The sequence below is a fragment of the Neltuma alba genome, unplaced genomic scaffold (assembly GCF_004799145.2).
Source record: "Neltuma alba isolate B1F8T4 unplaced genomic scaffold, ASM479914v2 tig00012582_pilon, whole genome shotgun sequence".
Classification (NCBI taxonomy): Eukaryota; Viridiplantae; Streptophyta; class Magnoliopsida; order Fabales; family Fabaceae; genus Neltuma; species Neltuma alba.
This window is the reverse complement of record NW_021637034.1, coordinates 59,169-80,756: the sequence shown is the minus strand read 5'-3', so window position 1 is coordinate 80,756 and position 21,588 is coordinate 59,169. Positions and strand designations below refer to the sequence as shown.

The 21,588-nt window shown below is 35.0% G+C and overlaps 2 protein-coding genes across 4 annotated transcripts; one reads left to right on the top strand and one right to left on the bottom strand.

The window, feature by feature from the left end:
* The first annotated feature begins 241 nt into the window (after positions 1-241).
* On the top strand, positions 242-13,144 carry LOC114728919 (N-terminal acetyltransferase A complex auxiliary subunit NAA15). Of its 2 annotated transcripts, XM_028915871.1 has the most exons (26): positions 242-475; positions 1,211-1,289; positions 1,515-1,597; positions 1,685-1,834; positions 1,976-2,091; positions 3,278-3,383; positions 4,127-4,198; positions 4,283-4,398; positions 5,124-5,256; positions 6,329-6,406; positions 6,483-6,536; positions 6,656-6,726; positions 7,128-7,182; positions 7,283-7,378; positions 7,968-8,096; positions 8,216-8,298; positions 8,822-9,052; positions 9,342-9,474; positions 9,554-9,661; positions 10,433-10,564; positions 10,861-10,917; positions 11,206-11,303; positions 11,420-11,478; positions 11,569-11,680; positions 11,793-11,893; positions 12,320-13,144. In XM_028915871.1, exons 1-26 carry the CDS (start codon positions 425-427, stop codon positions 12,529-12,531), a joined length of 2,715 nt encoding a protein of 904 aa, XP_028771704.1. In that variant the 5' UTR covers positions 242-424; the 3' UTR covers positions 12,532-13,144. The 2 variants fall into 2 exon arrangements, with proteins under 2 accessions (XP_028771704.1, XP_028771705.1); XM_028915872.1 differs by lacking the exon at positions 242-475 and having other exon boundaries at positions 1,532-1,597.
* A 597-nt stretch (positions 13,145-13,741) lies between these two features.
* On the bottom strand, positions 13,742-18,267 carry LOC114728920 (E3 ubiquitin-protein ligase At1g63170). Of its 2 annotated transcripts, XM_028915874.1 has the most exons (6): positions 18,095-18,267; positions 17,435-17,519; positions 16,431-17,288; positions 15,195-15,320; positions 14,820-15,111; positions 13,742-14,323 (listed from the first exon to the last, which is right to left on the bottom strand). In XM_028915874.1, the coding sequence occupies exons 3-6, from the start codon at positions 17,102-17,104 to the stop codon at positions 14,150-14,152; spliced, it is 1,266 nt and encodes a 421-aa protein (XP_028771707.1). In that variant the 5' UTR covers positions 17,105-17,288; positions 17,435-17,519; positions 18,095-18,267; the 3' UTR covers positions 13,742-14,149. The 2 variants fall into 2 exon arrangements, with proteins under 2 accessions (XP_028771707.1, XP_028771706.1); XM_028915873.1 differs by lacking the exon at positions 17,435-17,519.
* Positions 18,268-21,588: the final 3,321 nt, after the last annotated feature.

Sequence of the window (21,588 nt, the reverse complement as noted above, 5' to 3'; positions counted from 1 at the left end):
ATTTTAAAATTTCAGTCCTCACTCTTTAGGACCAAAATCAAATTAAAATTTAACAATAAAATTATAATAATACTCTTCGTTTTTATTTTTTTAAAACGAAATTTTCCCTTGTCATTATTTTGGGGTCTTCTGTTTAACGAATCGCTATTTGGGCAAACGGCAATTTCACTTTTCACCAGACAAACCACACAAGGTCAAGTGGTTCCTCGTTATTGCACGCACAAGCGCCTCCTCAAGTCAAGTCTAAACAACAAAACTGTCCTCGGTTGCCGCTATTTCATAGTAGGGTTGCTTTTAACCTGATAAACGCCACCGTTGTCCCTTTCTACTCACTCACTTCCTTCGCCATTACCTCTGTCATTTGCTTCCTCCCATTGTTGTAAACCTCTCTTAACTCTGTTTTCCTCTGCCTCTCCTTCTAACAATGGGTGCTTCTCTGCCTCCCAAGGAGGCCAACCTCTTCAAGCTTATTGTTGTAAGCTTCGATTGCATTTACTCTTTCTTTTTATAATTCGATTTTGATTGCTTCCCGTGGTTCGATCGCAGTTTAATCACTTCCTTCAACTTCCTGGTTTGTTTTTACCTCCTGGAAACCCTAAGATTCTGTTCTTTGTTGTGGATGGTTTCTTTTGGTTTGTTTGGTTGCTTGAGGAATCGGGATAAAAGTGAAAACCGAGAGTAATGGGGGTGTTCTCACTGAATTGTCGAGTTTCATAATATTGAAAATTATGGCATAGAGGTCGTGTATATAGTTGGTGAACGTTAATTCACCATGGAAAATGCCGTATCTACCTGTTAACGGGAGACAATATAAGATACTGAGTAATTAAGCGAATTCCCTGCTTTGAAAATGTTGGAAGTCGCTCTTGCTCCGCTTTCACGACCCGTCGTAAGGAAGGATTCGGGTTCTGGAGCCAAATGGCAATGCCTTTGCATAAATTATATTTGGCAAATTCCTTCGAGTAGGATTGTTATAGGATTCGGTTTTCTCCACGTGGGAAAATTCATGCATGATTGTTTTGCTAATGTAAGTAGAATTTGCTTACCATGTTCAATCATAATCTTTGGCTAAGTGAGCGAAAACACTTCCTTTCTTGGGAAACTGATAAATGAAGAGCTCTCTCTCTCTCTCTCCCTCTCTCTCTCTCTCTCTCTCACACACACACACACACTCTTAATTTTTCTTAACCCCTTGTTCATCTTGCTGCAGAAATCATATGAAACAAAACAATACAAAAAGGGACTCAAAGCAGCTGATGCTATTTTGAAAAAATTTCCGGACCATGGAGGTATTATTTCTTTTTGGTAGCTCGTGCGTTTTCTTCTGTTCAGGGAATTATTACAATTTGCTTTTCGTTTGTCCCAATGGGTGTCCAGAAACACAATGCTAACCCCCCCCCCCCCAAAAAAAAAAAAAACTTGCCTTCTCAGTGTCGTTTTCATGCGCTACATTTTTTAATGGTTCTTTAAACAATTTTCTTATATATGTGTCTATTCCTCCTTCTTGTTGATAGAAACTTTATCAATGAAGGGTTTGACATTGAATTGCATGGATCGTAAGTCTGAGGCATATGAACTTGTTCGTCAAGGACTAAAGGTCTGCATATTGTCTTTGATATTTAACCTTAATTATATGTTCATTGTTTGGTAGTTGACCTTGGCTTAATATTTTGCTCTGGTTCAGAATAACCTCAAAAGTCATGTTTGCTGGCATGTTTATGGTCTTCTTTATCGGTCAGACAGAGAATATAGGGAGGCCATTAAGTGCTACCGCAATGCATTGAGAATAGATCCCGCTAATCTTGAAATCTTACGTGACCTGTCACTTCTGCAGGTACGTAACTTAAATGCCATACATCTTCCTTTGCTTCATTATAATGGATGAACTCATTCATCTATGGACTGTGTATCTTGTTTCATATTGTGTGTGCGCGCAAAACTTGTACTCATGACAAATTTTGCTTATATCTTCCAGGCTCAGATGCGAGATTTAACAGGCTTTGTTGAGACAAGACAAAAACTTCTGACTCTTAAGCCAAATCATCGCATGAACTGGATTGGCTTTGCAGTTGCCCATCATTTGAATTCTAAGTATGATTTGGATCATGTATTTAGTTGTTTGTATCTGATAGGTGTTTATTCTTAACAATTTTTTCCTCTCATGCTTAGTTGCCTGCTGTTATGGAACTAAGATAGTCTTCTTTCTTAGTTGTTATTCTATTTATTTCTGTCTATTATGTTTATTGCTTTATTTTGAAGCTTGACACTTTTCTGTACTTTTTACATTTTTATTTTTGATTTTTTTCTTGGTTATATTGGTGCTGTTTGAACCCTCGTCATCACTCCACCCCATGCTTACTTTTTTATATTCTCAAAAGATGATTATTTTGAATCCCGCTTCACACATGATCAGTACTTTGGGGGAGTGTTATTCTAGTCATCCCTCTCATTTTGATAGGGTTGGTCAGGATATGATCTTTTGTTGCTAATTTAGTATATAAAGTGGTAATCATTTATATTTTGCAAAAGTCATGAGTTTGCTGTGGTTGATGTGTTATATCTACTAGAAATTAACTTCTGGAAAGATATAATGGCAACTCACCTTATAAGTAATGTATTGTATTGCCAGAATTGTTTTCGTTAAAATGTAAATAACCAAAAATTATAAACTCAGATGAAATGCTATCTAATATTTTTCCCTTCAATTTGTTGCTTATCTTGAGGGATTCGTTGGTGGACTTTGTTTTTATAAATCAATTCAGTGGTGAATATGCCTGAAAGATCCTTTGCCAGTGTAAATTGGTAGATTTATTTGATGTAATTTGAGAGATTTCTCATTTTGATTTTCCTTTACTTATTGCATTATTGCACTAGATCAGCCGGAGCCTCAAGCATGTCATTACTGTCATGCCATTTCCTTGGTCCTTTAGCCACAATAAGTTTGGTCCTTAGTTGCCATTTACTGAATTCTATCCAATTGATAAATGTTGATCCCCAAGTCACCTGCGCACCCAATCAACTCAAGGGATTAACTTTTCTAAAATAGAAAATCACATAATATCTACAAATATGCACATAAAACATCATAAATGACTTTACCCTTTATGCACATTTATCATTAATTATGCCCAACTAATTAAGAGTTAGTGCTAGCAAGCATAGGATTAGACATTAAAATGTATGGAAATAATGAGTTCTGTCAATTACCCTGGCTTTTCTGCTAATGATTATCATTGTAATAATTTTTTTTAATGTTTTATATTTAATTATGTAACAGTGCGTCCAAGGCAGTTGAAATTCTGGAAGCATATGAAGGTACCTTAGAAGATGATTATCCTCCTGAAAATGAACGGTGTGAGCATGGGGAAATGCTTTTATACAAGGTTTCTTGTCTGATGGCTTGTCTGTTTCTCGATTTAGGAATTGTGCCTTTCCCAAAATTTGGGATTTAATGTAACTTTTATATTGATTGGCTGTTACCTTAATTGTACAATTGTGACCAGTCTTTGCCATTGTGTATATAATTTTTCATATAATAAAATTCAATTCCTAGACTTCCTAAAGTTTCTTGGGAATCTGAATTGTGGTGCTTTAAACAAACTTATAACTGAATTTCTGGGGAACCTTAGATAAGCCGTCATTTGGATGACAAGAACACCATTTAAAATAGCTTGTTATTGAAGCCCAAGTATCAACCAGTGTAAATGATTATCATTCCATCCAAATCAGGTCTGCATCTGTATTCAGTTGTCATTGTTTTTGGTCCCCCACCTTTATTTTAGGAGGATTTTGTTCTTCTGATGAAACAAACAAGTTTATTTTTTACAGCTTCTATATCTTGGTATATGATCAAATCCTTTTGTGGGTCTTATATGATGCTGTTTGTTATTGAGTGAATGGGAAATTTTTTTTGTTACTTCAGCTCCGCACTTAAATGCTTCTGCAAATGACTGACTCAAGTGAAATTACATGTGGTCCAATATGAATATTCTGCTCACACTTATATTTCTGCATGTCCAAAATTTTGAAATCTTGTGGATATAATTGCTGGTTTTAGTGTTGTCCCTAGATTGTGAATTTTTTGGTAATTAGACTCTGATTTCATGTGTTAACTATTATTTTTCAGATTTCTTTGTTGGAGGAAAGTGGATTTCTTGAGAGAGCTCTTGGGGAGTTGCACAAAAAAGAGTCAAAAATTGTATGTCTGGTTTATTGTCCGTGATGATGTGTTACTATAACTAATAGAGCATGAGCTATTATGTTTTCTTTTTATTTTGTTTAGGTTGATAAGCTCGCATATAAAGAACAAGAGGTTTCACTCATAGTGAAGCTTGGTCGCTTGCAAGAAGGTGAAAAATTGTATCAGGCGCTTTTGTCCATGAATCCTGACAATTATAGGTGATCTCTGTTTTCAGAGCTTTTAGGTTGGGATGTGTAAACGGCACAGTCTATCTAGGAATCTTTGATATATCCTCCCCAATCTTGAAAATTATTTTTCCTTTATTGCTTCTATTGCACGCTTTGAGGGTTTAACTTTACGCTGTTTTCTATACGCATTTTCCCTGAAAGGTGGAAACCATGGGTAGATATGTGGTTAATTGTGTTTTCACTTAGCATCTCCTGTGAAATGTTGCTTAAAAGTGCTTGTAAAAAAGGAAGTGCTGGAAAAATTTGATAGGATCATCTTCACCAATGATTTTTGGCCTTTTTTTTTTTGTGTGGATATTTTCCTTGTCTTTAATGTAGAGGTAGAATGAGGTTCGGAGGGAATGGCTTGAGCACTTTTCAGTAGGCGTGGCCTAAAACAAGCTGGGGTGGTCTTAGAAAGGCCCATCTCTAGTAATTACAATTTATGTAGGCCAGGTATTAAGAGAGATACTGAATAGAAAATTCTTTTTTAACCTGTTAGAGAAATAGTTTTATTTCTGGTCGGTCTCCAGCAAAGAATGATAAAATCCTTATTTTGATATAGCCGCCCCTGCCTTTATTTCATGTTGTTTTATGGGTTGACAGTCAGGTCACTTGCATAACTCTATTTCTAAGTAGTCTATTTGTGTTTGGTTTTTCTGCAATATTGCTCACGTTGGAAGCTGATTAATTTAATGTTTCATTTATCTGTTCAGATATTTTGAAGGACTCCAAAAATGTGTTGGGTTATGTTCAAAAGATGGCCATTATACTCCAGATGAAATAGATCGGCTAGAGGCTTTGTACAAATCACTTGAGCAGCAGTACAAGTGGTCTTCTGCTGTGAAGGTATCACTATTTGTGCTTGTAATTATGTATACTTTACTTTCAATGTCATGCCTGGATGTACCTCAATGATAACTTGGTTATGATGTTGTATTATTATCTGCATAAGAGATGCACATGTCTGCCTGTATTTCAGTGCCTCCTTGCAAATAACTTCTTCTGGAATGCCCTTCTTTGCCATGCTAAGATTGCTTTTAGGGCAGATCTGCCCCCTCCTTTTTCGTTTTCTGAGGAGGCAAGAAGAATTCCTTCTCTCTTGCGACAAAATGGAAATACATTGACAAATCTTGATTGGAGGATCCTTTAGCAAAAGCACTTTTAGAGCCTTTTAAACTTAATAAGTGATTTTGATATTGTTGTAAAGATTTTATGAAAAGTGATTATTGTTGAGAGATTTTAGGAAAAGTAGGAATTAATTTATGATCATTAAAAACGATTTATTATTTAACGATTTTCAGATTTTATGATATCCCCATGTATCTTCACAATTTCATCAATATTCTCTCTTATCTATTGCATTTGATTATTTTTAAAATTTACGAAATTTAGCTTCTCAAAGTAATAAATAATCTGATTTTTAAAAAAAATTGTTAATGTAAAAGGCTTAAATGATAATCCTAGAATTTCTCAAAAATACCTTTCTTAAAAAAAAAATATGTAATTTCTTTAATAAAAAAAGCTGAAACGAACATGCTTATTCTGCGTCTCTATGCTCTTGTTTTTTCCCCCTTCCTTAGGTAGCTGGAATTTCCCTTCTTGTTATGAAAATTGAAATATACATGTCACCAAAAAAAAAATATATATATATATATATTGGTTTTGATGGCAAAAAACTGACAACTATCATCGTGATGCTACGAGTGGTTCTGGCCCTTTCTATAATCTTGGTTTTGATGGCAAAAAACTCTTCTGAGTTCATTTTTTAGTGGATCTTTGACAATAGTACATTAATATAGAAAATATGAAGACTGGTAATTCACTGGATTTATTGTTGTTTAAAAAGATATTTGTTGTTGGAGTGCTTTGTTTTCTTCCTTTAGTGAAATTCCTTCTACATTTAATTATTGTGCGCCAGAGAATACCACTTGATTTTTTGCAAGGTGACAAGTTTCGAGAAGCAGCACAAAATTATATTCAGTCTCGCCTAACTAAGGTGAAAACAACTACTTTTCATATTACATTTTTCCTAGTTTAGTAGTTACAAAACTGAAAATGTTATTTTGTTTTAGGGAGTTCCATCGCTGTTCTCTGATCTTTCTTCTCTGTACAATCATCCAGGGAAGGTCAGTTTTAAACTTTAATTTATATTAAAAATTGTTTGGATTACTTGTGACTGAAATGCGGTTGTAGAAAATACTATTTCTATTGGTTATAACTTTTTTTCTTTTTCACGTCTATACAGGCTGATATTTTGGAACAACTTATTCTTGAGTTAGAGCATTCAATCAGGACAACCGGTCAATACTCTGGAAGGTAAGAGATGCTTATCAACATTTTTAGTATCATCATTTCCTCACTGAAATTCGGCTTATGTAATATTTTGCAGATTGGAAAATGCTTTACTGATTACTAGTGTTGTTGCAGCACTAATGTTCTCTGATTTTCTCATAGTTTTTTTTTGGGGACGTAGTCCTAGTTAGTTCCTCAAAAATTTAGCAGAGTCAATATGATGACAATATATGTCTTATTTGTTGCATGACTAGTTTCTGTTTTTATTTTTTTTATTTTTTATTTTTGGCTTGGATTCTATCTCTGTATCCTCCAAGTTAGGCCCAATAACTTGTCTTGTCATTGACATTTTTCTTTGGGTTGTATAACCTGGTCCTTTCTTGAAATTAAGATCTTTGGCTAACCATTGTTAGTATTGTATGCAGAGTGGACAAAGAGCCCCCTTCAACTCTGATGTGGACTTTGTTCTTCTTGGCACAGGTTGGTGGCTATATTTTGGATAATTTTTCGTATGCCTTTTTTTTTTTGTGTGCCCCTTCTATCGTTTATTTTCCTTACACAAGAAGTTGTGCTGTTGCAGCATTATGACAGACGGGGCCAATATGAAATTGCTCTTTCTCGAATTGATGAAGCTATGAAGCACACACCTACTGTCATCGATCTATATTCTGTCAAGGTCTGCTAATGCTTTCTGAATTTGATTGGTCATGTTCCAGTATTCCAAATTCTTATATAAAATCTCAAGTCTAAACCATCACACTTGAGAACCTTATTGGATTGTAAGATGTTGATAGCTAGGATTCAAACTCTCTCTTCTATGAATCATATCAACATGTGCTATAATATTATGAGTAATTGATGTGCTACTCTGGCAAAAAAATTTGTTATTGAATAAAAAATTTAGGCAAGTCAAATGATGAATCCCAAAAGAGCCAACATGTGTGCTTGAGATAATGGATGAAAATGAGTTGGGCCAGGAGTTAGTAGCTGTGGTTCCATGCGAGCGGAGATCTGAATATGCACTGATTCCATTGATATAAGAATTACTATATATGCAGCATGTGCATTAACGGCAGGATCACATTCACTCAAAATCAGGGAAGAAAGAATAAAATCCTAAGTTTGACTATTTACATAGGGAAATAAAAGGAAATAAATCAAGACACTAATTTCTAGTCAATACAGTGGTTTCCACTTTTTCTCATTAAGCAATTTTCATTTAGAAAAATCTTTTGAATGGTGTTTACAAGATTTTTGTATATCAGAGTCGGATACTGAAGCATGCTGGTGATTTGGCCGCTGCTGCTGCCCTTGCAGATGAAGCTAGGTGTATGGATCTTGCTGATCGATATATCAATAGTGAATGTGTTAAGCGCATGTTACAGGCTGATCAGGTTTTTATCCATATTATCATTATATTTGAATTACAATTAGATACAAACATGTTATTTATTGCACCTTTCTATTTTTTTCTTCATTTGATTCTTTCTTGACCTTTTTCTTGGTTTATTAGGTGGCTTTGGCAGAAAAAACTGCAGTCTTGTTCACAAAAGATGGGGATCAACACAACAACCTCCATGACATGCAGTGCATGTGGTATGTATATGTAACATTGCTCCCTAGAAAGGGGTATTGTGGTTCCATTATATGACACATCTTGCGAAATCAATCTTTTTTTAATAAGAGAACAAGTCAACCAATAATCACCTATACGAGGTGTACACATGGGAAGAGGGAGGAAATTCAGTCTGTCATGCAGCACGTGCTTGAGATGGAGGATAAGGATGCATTTAGTGGAGAAAGTGGGAGTTAGAATAACGATCTCACTTCTGTTAGTTGGTTTCCTATTATTTAGGACAAGGGGCTTGTTTGTTTTATTTATTAATTAATTATTTATTAACTCAGTTTGCTTTTGACTTGGTCATTGAGTCTGTCATTTTTAGTACAGTCACTTTTAGGTATAACGTGGCTAGTGTGCAGAATTTGTTATTTCCTTTTTATTGGTGATTCTCCTAGGCTGCTGCTCTTGATTGAGTGAGATACTTGCTTTATCTTTGCTAATATATTTATTTCTTACTAAAGTTTCTTGTTTTCATTCCTTGCCTTATCACTTTTGCAGGTATGAGCTGGCTGCTGGTGAAAGTTATTTTCGCCAAGGCAATCTTGGCCGGGCTCTGAAGAGATTTTTAGCTGTAGAAAAGCATTATGCAGATATTACTGAAGACCAGTTTGATTTCCATTCATACTGCTTAAGAAAAATGACTTTGCGAACTTATGTGGAGATGCTTAGATTACAAGATCGATTGCACTCACATGCATATTTTCACAAAGCAGCTGCTGGAGCAATCAGGTGAACGTTGCTTTTGCTTTATTGATATGCTACACGTGATTAATTTCTATGGCTTTTTGCTTTCTTGCACCCCTTGTGAAGCTGAAAGTTCCTCGTGTGTTCATTATTTGTGGATTGGATTTATACTGTTGTGATCAATTTCAGTTAACTCCTTCAGGATTGGCATTAATGGTTCAGCTCAAGTTAGCGTAGAGTCATATGGCAAATGTGCTATTATTATTATTTTTATAATGTGAATGCTCTTTTCATCTTGTATATTTGATCTCATAGTTGAGGTGCCGTTTTGCAGATGTTACCTGAAATTGTATGATTCTCCTTTGAAGTCGACAACTGAGGAAGAGGATGACATGTCAAAGTTGCTTCCTTCTCAGAAAAAGAAATTGAGGCAAAAACAGAGGAAAGCAGAAGCACGGGCTAAGAAAGTACTATAGTAATTCAAATGGCTTATGAGGATATTCTTACGGGAACAATACTCATCCTAGTGTTTTATTTTCTATTTAGGAGGCGGAAGAGAAGAATGAAGATTCAAATGCTGGTGGTGTGTCAAAGTCTGGAAAGCGGCATGTGAAACCTGTTGATCCTGATCCACGTGGTGAAAAGTTGTTGCAGGTGGAATTTTTAATGTGTTCACTGCCCATTAGGTTCATATTGTCATTTTATCTGATTTTACTGGGCCCCAACATGAGATCTCCTTCTCCGACTTGTGATAAGATGAGGAACAGCATTTACTTGTAGGCTGAATTCCCTGATGATCTACTGCTAATATTCTGATGGCTTCTACTTGGCATATGAGGATTTTTGATGTTGGTAGAAATTCCTAACTATCAAAGATAGTCAAAGGCCACCGTGAATTAGCTTTTAGGTGTTAGAGATATGGTGGGGTGTGAGTAGTTGTGAAGGGTTCAAACCTTCTGATGTAAAGAAAAAATTAGGAATGTTCAAAAGATGAAGTGTGAAGTAATGCATGACATAAATAAATGTGTTTTATCTGAGCCAGTAGAGTTTGGATTCTTTAAGTAGATTTGCCCGAAATTTATTTGCTGGACATTCCTTATAAAAAATGTTATAAATATTTCTTTTGTCAAAAGCGTAATGCATACTTTTATTCCTAGAAGAAACATATTCTCAATGTTTCTTCCAAGAAAATTTTCAAAGTATCCATTATATTTTCCTTTTTTAGTAGCATTTCCTCTAAATTAGCTAGATGTGAATTCGCTAGGTTGAGCAGATTAGCACCAACTTTTTCTGTTTTGTATTTCGTTTTTGTTTGAATGTCATAATTGATAAATTGATCAACTGTTATTATAAAGCACTTTGTTATTAGCTTTTTAATTGTAAGGCTATGTTGTCATGAGTATTGTCTGTCTTTCTTCTGTCTAGGTTGAAGATCCACTATTAGAAGCCACAAAATATCTGAAGTTATTGCTGAAGAATGCACCTGATTCGTTGGAGACACATTTGCTCTCTTTTGAACTGTATATCAGGAAACAGAAGATTTTGCTTGCCTTTCAGGTATGTCTCTGTTAAACGGGGGATTTGGGAACTTCTTGTGTCTGGCATCTGATTATTGCCATATAATATTGTCAGGCTTGTGACTGAACTGGATTGATAGTTGAGTGTCTTCCTTGCTATCTTAAGCACAATGGGAAGCACTAAGTTGTCAACTAGCAATTAATTTAATGAAATGTGGATTCTAGCTCATTAATGGAGTAATTTTTGTTTTGAATCTTATAATACGGACTATATCTTTTTCATATCAGAAACTGATTCTTCTTAAATGTTTTTTTTCCCTGTCTTATATTTTCTAGGCCGTAAAGCAGTTATTGAGATTGGATGCTGAGCACCCAGATTCTCATCGTTGCTTGGTATGATATTTCTTCTGAGAATACATAAATATGTGTGCATGCGTGTGAGAGAGAGATCGGTAATCAAAGGAAAAATCCCTTCAAAATTTGTTCTACCAATTCTCTTTAAAGACCTATCTTCTCTTTTCTCATCGACATTCTCCGTTCTTGTGACTTCTTCCTTCATGAGAGTCCAACAAAATGATAATCTGCAAAAACCCGCTGGCATTTATTTTTCAAGTGCACATTTTGCGGTGAAGTTTTTTATGTGTTTCCGTTGTCATTAATTTTCAAGTTCATGTGTTGTAGATTAAATTCTTTCATAAAGTTGGATCTATGAATGCTCCTGTGACTGATAGCGAGAAACTCATTTGGAGTGTCTTAGAAGCTGAACGCCCAACAATTAGGTTTTCCAACACTTTTTCTTACTATCTGTTTCCTTTTATTTATATGGAGATTGGTTCGGACAATTATTCTGATCCATTCATTTTTAACTTTAAATTTCTGTTCTTCTTTTGAGCAGTCAGTTGCATGAGAAGTCCCTGCTTGAGGCAAACATCTCTTTCCTTGGAAAACATAAAGGTCATAATCTACAATATCTGGAACTTCTGCCTTTAGTCAACTCTTCTCGTGATAACTTATTATTTTGTATTTGAACTCTCTTGTTTGCAGATTCTTTGATGCACAGAGCCGCTGCTGCTGAAATGTTGTGCACTTTGGATCCCAACAGAAAATCCGAAGCTGTCAAGTTGATCGAAGAGTCCCCGAGTGACCGTGTGCCTAGGTGATGTCATGTAGTATCTTAAACTTTGTTTCTTTTTGTTTCCCTTCTGGGTTGAGTTTCTGCTTTAAAATAAAATAGTATTATTGAATGTGATGACTTCTGGTTCCGCAAGAAATGGAGTGGTTGGAGCAATTTGGGAATGGAAACTCAAAGATTGCATAGCTGTTCATAAGCTTCTAGAGACAGCCCTTGTTGAGCCAGATGCTGCATTGAGTAAGTGTTACTGAAAACTTGTCTGTTGCCAAACTTTTTCTCCACTTAGATAGCCTTGACAGGACAACTGCACATTGTTATTTGATGGTGGGTATGTGTTGGCAGAAACTAGTAAAAGGATGAAATAGGTGGGAAAGAGGAATATACTAGTAGGGAAAATAATTTAATTAGGTAATTGAGAGTAGCATGAAGTCAGTTACAGGACATGTAGATTGTGGGATTCACACGAACTGATAGAAATTATGAAATCACTAGAACTTGTTTATTTTATCATTACCTTGTCTCTCACTTTTGTTTTGCAAACTGGTGCATCACTAGAACCTTTGCTCATCATGGTTCTTTAGATGATATAAATGTTATCACTTTGTGTTCATTTGGAAATGATAAGAATTGGTTTATCGTGCTAAGATTAATGCTCTGCTACAGGATGGAAAGTGCGTTGTAAAGAGCTTTTCCCTTATTCCACATACTTTGAGGGCAACCGCAGTTCTGTTTGTCCCAGCTCAGCCTTCAATCAGATGTGTAATAACTTCGGAAATGTGAGTATTAACCATTCGGTGGATGGCCAAAATGTGGATCCCTTCACATCAAATGGTAAACTAGACGCATTTAAAGACCTCTCCATATCACAAAGTTGAACACGTGTCAAAGCTAGAGGTTCGCAAGTTACTCTCTGGGGACCCGTGGTAAACCAAGTTGCATTTGACACTACTTGAAAAGACCGAGTTGCAGCTCACGGCAACATGGGTTGTCGAGTTTTGATGCGTGTTATGCAAAATTCTACATGGAATTCACAGATGTGGTTCGTTGCACAAGTTTTCCCCCAGCTCTGAAATGTATTCCCTTGTGCAAATGTGTATAATTTCACCTCAGTTACATTTTAGGGTTGAGTTTAAGCCGTTCACCCCTTTTTCTCTCGTGAGAGGGTAAGATGGGGCGAAAGGATTTGCACCAGTGTACGGGGTTTCACCATTTTGGTCGTGGGGGAGAGTTGCAGAGTTTTTCAGGTCTGTGGTCTGCATCCAGCCATTATATATACACCGAAATGTTGTATGTTGCCTATTTTATTGGCTTATTTATAGTGTATAAGCATAAATTAGGGGAAAATTTTGCCGCAATGACGGCTTAAGTTTTGGATTATTTCAGTCTGTTTTTCACTGGCAGAGAGGGCTGAGTTATAAGACATACTCTTGATCAATTTTTTATGAATGTTTAGGTTGTAGTTTCAATCGTTCATGAACTCCTTTGAAATTTCAGTTACGCTTGCGAAGCCCATTTGTTTAAACATGTGCTGCCATAAATGAATCGAACTAAGATGTTGGTTATTTAGCCGGAGAGGTTTCTCAATTAATTAGGACAAGAGTGAAACGTGCGCACGCTCTCCCAATTTACGTGCGCATATGCTTCTGTTTATTAAATTATGAAATTGGATTTGAAATGGGTATAAATGTTTGGAAATTAAAAGTTTTCAATCAATAATCGGTATCATCAATAAAAAAGCGTAAGGACATGAATTTTTTTATGATTTATCTCATCTACAAATAAAATATATGAAATATCCACTTTTTTTTCAAAAAAATTTTATAATCACTAACAGACTGTTAATTGAGATGGTGGACGATTTCATTCTATAAGAAAAAGAACACAAGTTAAAATCCCACCAAGTATACTTGTTAAAAGGGTTTTTTTAACGTTTTCGACGTGGTAAATATTAGTCTTAAACCCAAATCCAAAATAGTTTGGGGATAGTCTAAGTTACATTAACAAAAAAAAAATACTTATATCCAATATCCACTACATCAACAGACGTTGAACAGACAAAACAACAAAGAAACCTAAGCATGATCAAGAGCTTGAAGTTCAAGTCAACAGTTTCATTAATTTTTCGTACATATATTTACATATCGCGAACTGAAAAAAGAATAAGTAAACTGTAAACAGAATTCTAGCAACAAGACTTCATAAGCATATCAAGGCAGGAAAAAGGTGAGCAGAGAAGGGCGGTGAATGTCATTATAAGCATTTCAAAGGTTTATGATCGATACTTATATATGCTTGAAGATATTTTTTTATTAAAAAAAAAAAATTGGAATCTATCTTCAGCTCTCAGGCCACGTGTGACGCTGAAAAGCAGAGTCCAAATGCTTGGCACAGGCATTAAAGGCTGCAACTTCATTAGGGCGTATCATCTTCAGGAAAGCAACTACCAGCCCTTGTAGGGCCTGTGGCTGACTCGGCAACCATTCTCCTCTGATGCTAACTGGACTCCCCTGCTGAAAGGACACTTGTACCGACCTCGCTTTTACAGAGAGGACAACATGCATTTATCTTTAGCCACTTGTCCACACACTCAACATGAAAGACATGGAAGCAAGGTAGCTCCCTAAGGTCATCATCATCTGCATATTTCGCCAAGCAAATGCAACAAGCCTACAACAAATTTCAGAAGGCTTTAAACTTTGCATCAAAAAATTTGGGCCAAAATAAAATTTTACAGTACATTTAGTTCTACGTTTGTAGAGGAGGTATGGCCTGTATTTTCTGTGAAGGATCATCAATGATGGAGGATCTTAGGGATGCAGAGGCCCATCCATCAGGCATCAACATCTAGGTTCTGCTTGTATTTAAATATTTTACTTTATACTTAGGTAAGATTTCTCAATATTTCTGGCTTCTTTCAACCATTAAAGAACAGAATGGCATTTTACCCGGCTTGCTACTACACGATAAGTAACCTGATGTTATTGCAAATTCATTACCAACAAAGAAATACTAGTATATCAGTAAAAAAATTTTACCGGACACAACATTTCCTGTTAACACAAATACCAGTTTTTCTAATTTTAAGCATTGCATTGCAGTAGCACCGGAACGAAATAGGTAAATGAGTTCATGATTTTAAAAAATGTAGCAAGTACAAACTTACAGCATCTTCTCCAGATATGGATCGCTCCTTTTCCGTCCCAGCAGCCAAGGTCCCTCCTTCATCTATATCTGTATTGCCATTCGGATCATCATTATTTTCGCTTTTCTTCAAACTGAACTTATATATAGGCAGGGCATTAATAGATTCAACTGTGGCTCCTCTAGTTTGAGAAAAGTCCTCTCGAATCCCCAAAACAGAAATTATGCAAGGTAGGCAGCAACAAATTGTTGCACATAGTATAAATGGCATAGCATATCCAATGCAGCTGAAGGTAAGAAACACTATACATAATCTGCAAGAAGGCCACCATATTTCAAGGTTTGGGAAAGTTAAATATTATTAGTTTAGTACCACAAAATATAGTGTTGCAAATACCTATATAATTTTGGAGCATCAGAAGGAGAAGAGTGACCTCCAAAGATCCAAACGTTGCCCACAACAAACCAAACCGCAAAGAAGCAATCTAAGGCCATTTTGAAATGGTCTACTAGACCACTAAACCTGCAGTGCAGCAAAGGATTTCTCCGCTAAGTTTATTATTATATGCTAAACCCAACTAATATCAACAATTTTGTTATGAATTTGGAATTCAATAGCATAAGGGGGGGAAAAAAACACGTGGAGCATTTTTGAAAGATTTCTCCTTCTCCACATGATTTAAATCAATTCGAGAAATTTTATCTTAAATAAAGAAAAATATAACATCCAAGATACTCCTCCAATCCTTAATATAAGACCCAATTGTTGAGTTGGTTTTGGTCCTAAATATAAGATTCTCTTCTTATATTTATTAATTGTCTCTAAACTACCCCTATGAATACTCCCTCAACCATAATCAAGTAGAGGAGGGAGGGAGGTATTAAGAAAGATGATTATGGTATTTTAGAAAAAACATATTACATTTCTTATAATTAACTAACTTACCTAACTTCCTTAATCTAATCAAATTAATTAAATGAGTCTTATATTAAGGACCGGAAGAGTACATCTCACGAGCTTGTGAGCCACAGCCTTAGGTTTTTGCACTTACAGCAACTATAATGCAGAATAAGGCCCAAAAAAAAAATGATATGAAGAAAAAAAATTCATATGTGCATGGAACCAAATGATGAATCTGATCCCCACATTTTGTTATGAATTCAAATTTTGAATGGGACCAGAGCAAATAGATATTACGCTCAAAAAAGCTGCAAAATGCTTTTCTCCATTATAATGATTGCCCACTTTAAAATCCCTCATTTTCTTCCTTAACATGCTTTATGTGTGCATTAAGAAACTTCCAAGTCCAGAATGATGTGTGCTCCTCTCAGCATTGGAACCTTGTAATATGTATATAACATTCTAAGTAATTTAACAAGTTCACATCAACAACCCACACTCTCGTCATTTATATACAAAATGATTGAACCATGTGGAGCTTAAAATAGACGGAAAAGAGGGGGGAATAAGAAACTGGCAACATGTACATACAACATTAGCCACAATACTGTTGTTATAAGAGGAAACTAAAAGGATATATGACTAGTAACTAAGATAAACATGAATCGCAACATGCATGATGAAAGAAACGAATATGATTAAAATCTCAATTAAATTACAAGGAAAAAATACCTAGAACTAAGGGATCCAGGAATCCCAGCATTTCCTGTAGCTGATTCAGTAGTACGGCTATTCTCTTCGTCGGAAACATAAGCAACAGAGATTGCAGTATAAGAAGTCCGTTCTGGAGGATTGCTTCCAGAAGATCCCTGAGATGGCTGAGACAAATTTTGTCCAGTGCTTTGATTACGGTTTTGATAACGAACATAAAGAATAGGAAGTGTAGCAACACAACCAGACGCATAACCCACAATCCATGCAAATAATGGAGCTTTGGGATTTTCATTCCTGGATATTGACAAGACAACAATAGATGCTATGATCTGACCCACAGTGACAACAAGCTCAACAGAAATCCATAGTCCAGAATTCAGTGGGCTTCTTCTGTGATGACCATATCCCTCACCTCTTCTTGTCGATGAGGAATTGGTAGAGTTTAACCTGGATGATGAAGATGATGATGATTGGGGTGTGGGAACTTGCGTGCCAACTGATGGTTGATCTTCATCATGTGGCAAATGCAATTCACGATGTTGATCATCTTGAGTAGAGCTGGATAAGTCATTACTATTTCTTGTAATGTCAATTACGTGCTGATGACCACTGTGGGTTTCTGGCTGCTCCATCAGCAAAGGGTATTGATCAGTTTGGGTGTTACTATTTGGTCCGAGAGACGTAACATCCATGTATTTTAGTCAACCAAAGTAGAAGGCAATAAGGCAAAGAGTGGTAGCGACAAGGTTTCCAACCCTTAGCTGCCTTCTTGCAGTTTGCTTCCTGATCATGCATAAATCTACTCTAATATGCTGGGTGAAGAAAACCAAGATCCTTGCAGCACTTAAAACCGTACAATGTAAAAGAATTCCTGTCCTGTTTACATAATGACAGGAAGATAATGAATAGTTCATAGATTCAAATATTAATAATGCTCATGCGGGAAAAATACAAGAATAATGTTTCCGTTCATTTCCTATAAATTCATACAACTAACATGATGATAGTTAACTTTAGCTTACCAAAAACAAGAGGAATGTTATAAAATGAAAGAAAAATAGCTGTGTGAGTGATTTGGCCACTTTCCAACAACAGATCACTTCAGTGCTGCAACATGAAGTAGACCTCACTATCTAAGAAGATAATTTTAAAATTCCGAGTAAATAACTGGCAAAGGATCACAAAGACTTAGTAAGTGTGTGAAATCAGCATAAACTAAATGAAGAAACTGCATAAAGCTGTCATCAGTCATTTGAGAAAACTTCCTTCTAAACAGGCATAAAATTGACACAGTGAACTACATCTCGATGCTTATAGAAGAGGCACTGAAACAGAAAGAAAGACAATTTGAAAAAGTCTTTCTGTTCAAGCCAACTACTTAAAGTTATAAAACCTAATAAAATACAATCTATATTTCACAAGAGCACTCTTCAAATCAGCATTGCATCTATCTCACAGATGCAACACAACGACTTAAAATAATCACACATTCAGGCACATCAAACCGATTATCTCGAAACGGAATCTCAAAACAACACGGAATTATTCAAATTAAGCGAGAAAACATCCGAAATCAAGACAGCATGAAACCCAAGTGAGGAAAAAATAAATTATGTTCGTAATTTAAAAAGATAAAGTCGAGACATTTCTAGGTGGGGAAGTGTGGAGGAGAAAATCTGCACCTGATTCAACTGAAGAGTGAAAGAGAAGGCTTCGAAGCTCGGTTTCGTGTGTTTTCCTTCAGATTTCCCATTCCCTGAGGGAAAAGAAATGGCACTAACGTCAGCAAAATTTTGTTTTTCTTCTTGTGCTTCACTGCTTTAGGAAACACGCATCGGAAAGAGAAAGGGAGGTGGAACGTTTAAATCATTTGAGCTGTTTGTATGACGTGGAGATATGGTTACCGTCAGATGACAAGAAAGGTGTACCATAATGGAGAGATTAAATCCAACGGTGAAAAATCACTCGATCAGATATGACCTTGGAGCTATTGGGCTGGGAAACTTCGTGTCGGAGAATGGAGATTCTAGTTATTTCAGGGAGGAAAGAATTGGTCTGTGTATGGCGGTGATCATCAAAGCTGAATCAGACGAAGAAGCTTTCTATTTGCGGAGGAGAGATTATAGTGATTGAATGGTGTTTTGATGAAAGGATGGGTTGAACTCTGGTTTAGTTTCAGTTGGCAATGTATGAGGTGGCCGGCTGATTCAGCAAGCTCGGTTTCTAACCCATTTCACTTTGCTGAGAATAAATGTTCGTGCCACGCAATTGATGCAGGTTGCTTCACACAATTAACTCTTCTCTCACTCGCAGTTTAGAATAGTACACAAGATACTAGATGAACTCTTCTTTAGGTTACACTGAAAATTCTTTTCGGGTTTAGAAAGGTTAAGAAATAACCCTCTCGGCAAGTATACTTTTTAAGATTTAAACTTGTATTTTTTTTCTTATAGGAAAAAGCCGCTATCATCTCAATTAATGACTTGTTGATATACACAATGGACTCTTTGATGCTACTCCAACGAATCAAAAAACTCAACAATGTTGTTTCTTTTTTTTATAACATCAACAATGTTGTTTCTAATTCTACCCCCAGCTGTTTATGTCTGTTGTTCTCTCTTTGTTATTTTTTTTCCCCAGGTTTTATCTTAGGCTAGTTCCATCACAGCTAAAGGTGGGAAACAAATCAATCCGACTCTGTAGGGTTGGTCCTTAATGAGTTTAGGCTAAAAAAAAAAATCTAACTTGAAGAACCCGTTTACTCTAAATTTTTTATTCTTAGATATTTTTTAGTTCTATTATCGATACTAAGTAGCAGTCAAAAATTTGTATCCATTTTTTATAATATTATGCATGGATTATGTACATGATGGTAAATTCTTCATAAAAAATTGTATCTTCTGCCATAAAATATAATAAGTAAGATTTTGTGTTTACATAATCTTCTTCTGTATAAACAAATTATTCATCAAAATAATGAGCGGCCATTAATATTGATACATGTGAGATCACTGAATGTTCAATTAAATCCTTTTCCTTGTTGCTGGATAAAACATTAAAACCCTTTTTGTTGTGATTCACAACCCCTTAGCTTGCTGCATGGTATGGTAGGAGCTGGCATTCTACATTATATAAAGTTGACTCTCTTTTTTTTTATAAAAAAAAGGAGCTTCTAGGGATTTAACCTATTTTTAAAAACTTTTAATTATCGATGCCTTAATATTTTTGTAACTAGAATATCTCAAGAGAATTGAATTTAAAATATTATATGGAGGTTAAAATGAGTAATTGTACAAAAATGTTAGTTTTTTATACGTATGTGCAATAGCCACAATTGATGATAATGACAGTAATTTTATTTGATTACTTCATGGATACGGGGAAGTAAATTTTGTGATATATTATCTGTTATAATAATGGCAAATGAAAAAGTATTAGTAGATACAAACCTTTCACCAATCAACGTTTTTACATTAGTATATACCATGGCAGTGAGATTTAATTTTTCCAAGATACATACTGTTGGGGAGATAAATCTAAATACTAATAAAATAAACATATATCAACTAATTAGATCTAAAGTAAGAGGTTAATCTTTCACAATAAAATGACTCGAACTTAGTATTTAATCGGTCTCTCTAACCAAAAAAAAATCTGTCTCAAATAGGATTACCGCCGAATGAAACTTATGAGCAATAAAATAAAAAGTATTACTGTTATATATATATATATATAAAAAGACAGTACGAGTAATTTTCAACAGTAAGTCATTTTTTGAATGTTTAATCATGATGTTTGAAATAGCCAAGTAACTTTCAAAACGGTGTTTTGAAATTTAAGAGAGTTGTTGATGTTTGATGTAACTGTTTAGAGTCTGGATATCTATTTTTTTTTATTATTCGTTATATTGTTGACTTTTAAAAAAAAAAATTGAACGACCAACATGATTGACTAACTTAGTCAATAGAACGCAACAAACTAAATGGTTATTTGTTGCTATTTTCTTATTCATTTTAACGAACCAACGACTTATGATGACTATTTTAAAAGAGACATTACGAAATAGTCCTTTATATTTTACCCATTTTACGTTAAAATTAAATCCATTCTAATAAGTATGCTTTTCGGGATTTGAATTGGTGTTTTCATCTTTAGGGGGTGATGAGACTACTCACAACCAAAAGCTTCTTAGTTGAGCAGCATGAAATTTGATATAAATGGGATTATTCATGATTTATTAATTAATAGAAAAAAAAAAGTTTTTTATTTGGACATATGGAAACGCCGTTTTTGGAAGGACCAAAGTATAACAAACTGAAAACAACTCGTGTGGGCCTAGGGGCCGGGCCTTGCCTATATGGGCTACAAAGTTGATAATGGGCTTAAATCGGTTGCTTCACCCAAAAATCTAAGTATTTGTTACCTTTCATATATATTACCTCCGGTCCTTAATATAAAACCCCGTTTGACTTTTTATTTGGTCCTAATTAAAAGACCTCAATCTATTTTGTCTCTTATATTTATGTATTTTTTTTCAAGATAGTCCTTCTAATAATGATAGTTCTAGCCAATACACTTAATTAGCAATGATATTTTAGGAATGACAATACTTATTTATTACAAATAATTAACTTAACTTACTTCTTAATCTCTTCAAATAATCAACTGGGTCTTATAATTAGGACCGGAGGTAGTATATGAGAATAATAGTTGTTTTGATTTTTCAATTTGGCCATTCATATAAAGTTCCTCTTATCATCTATCCATCATGTCAGAGGCAAGTATACAACTTTTTCATAATTCAACCCCCAGTAAAATTGTTACGAGGAGAAATTCCTCCTATAAATCTTTCGCAATTAAATATGAGCATATTATTAGTATAATTTCTTTTTGTCAAAATTTAGGTGGACTAAATCTCAAAAACTCACCAAAGATCTAGCTAGGTTTCATAATTTAAAGAATACAAGTTATCTATTAATATTAATAAGATATTCTTGTTCACAATATGATTCGTACTACACTCTTACGTGGCATGAGTTTAAAAGGTATAAATTGAACCAATTTTTATTGGCACATTGATTTTACTCCCATAAATAACCTTTTCACAACCCTTTGCCTCAGTTTTAAAATTATTGATTATTAATATTATGATATTAAGTAATTTTGCTCCAATTAT

Bases quoted from the DNA above. Each gene is read 5' to 3' on its own strand.
- LOC114728919 (XM_028915871.1), top strand. From the start codon at position 425: ATGGGTGCTTCTCTGCCTCCCAAGGAGGCCAACCTCTTCAAGCTTATT. The intron at 6,727-7,127 runs GTAAGAGATGCT...TATTGTATGCAG, and splicing joins ACCGGTCAATACTCTGGAAG to AGTGGACAAAGAGCCCCCTT. The intron at 9,475-9,553 runs GTACTATAGTAA...TTTTCTATTTAG, and splicing joins CAGAAGCACGGGCTAAGAAA to GAGGCGGAAGAGAAGAATGA.
- LOC114728920 (XM_028915874.1), bottom strand. From the start codon at position 17,104: ATGGATGTTACGTCTCTCGGACCAAATAGTAACACCCAAACTGATCAA. The intron at 15,112-15,194 runs GTATTTGCAACA...GCCTTCTTGCAG, and splicing joins GATGCTCCAAAATTATATAG to ATTATGTATAGTGTTTCTTA. The intron at 14,324-14,819 runs GTAAGTTTGTAC...AATTTGTTGTAG, and splicing joins CCATATCTGGAGAAGATGCT to GCTTGTTGCATTTGCTTGGC.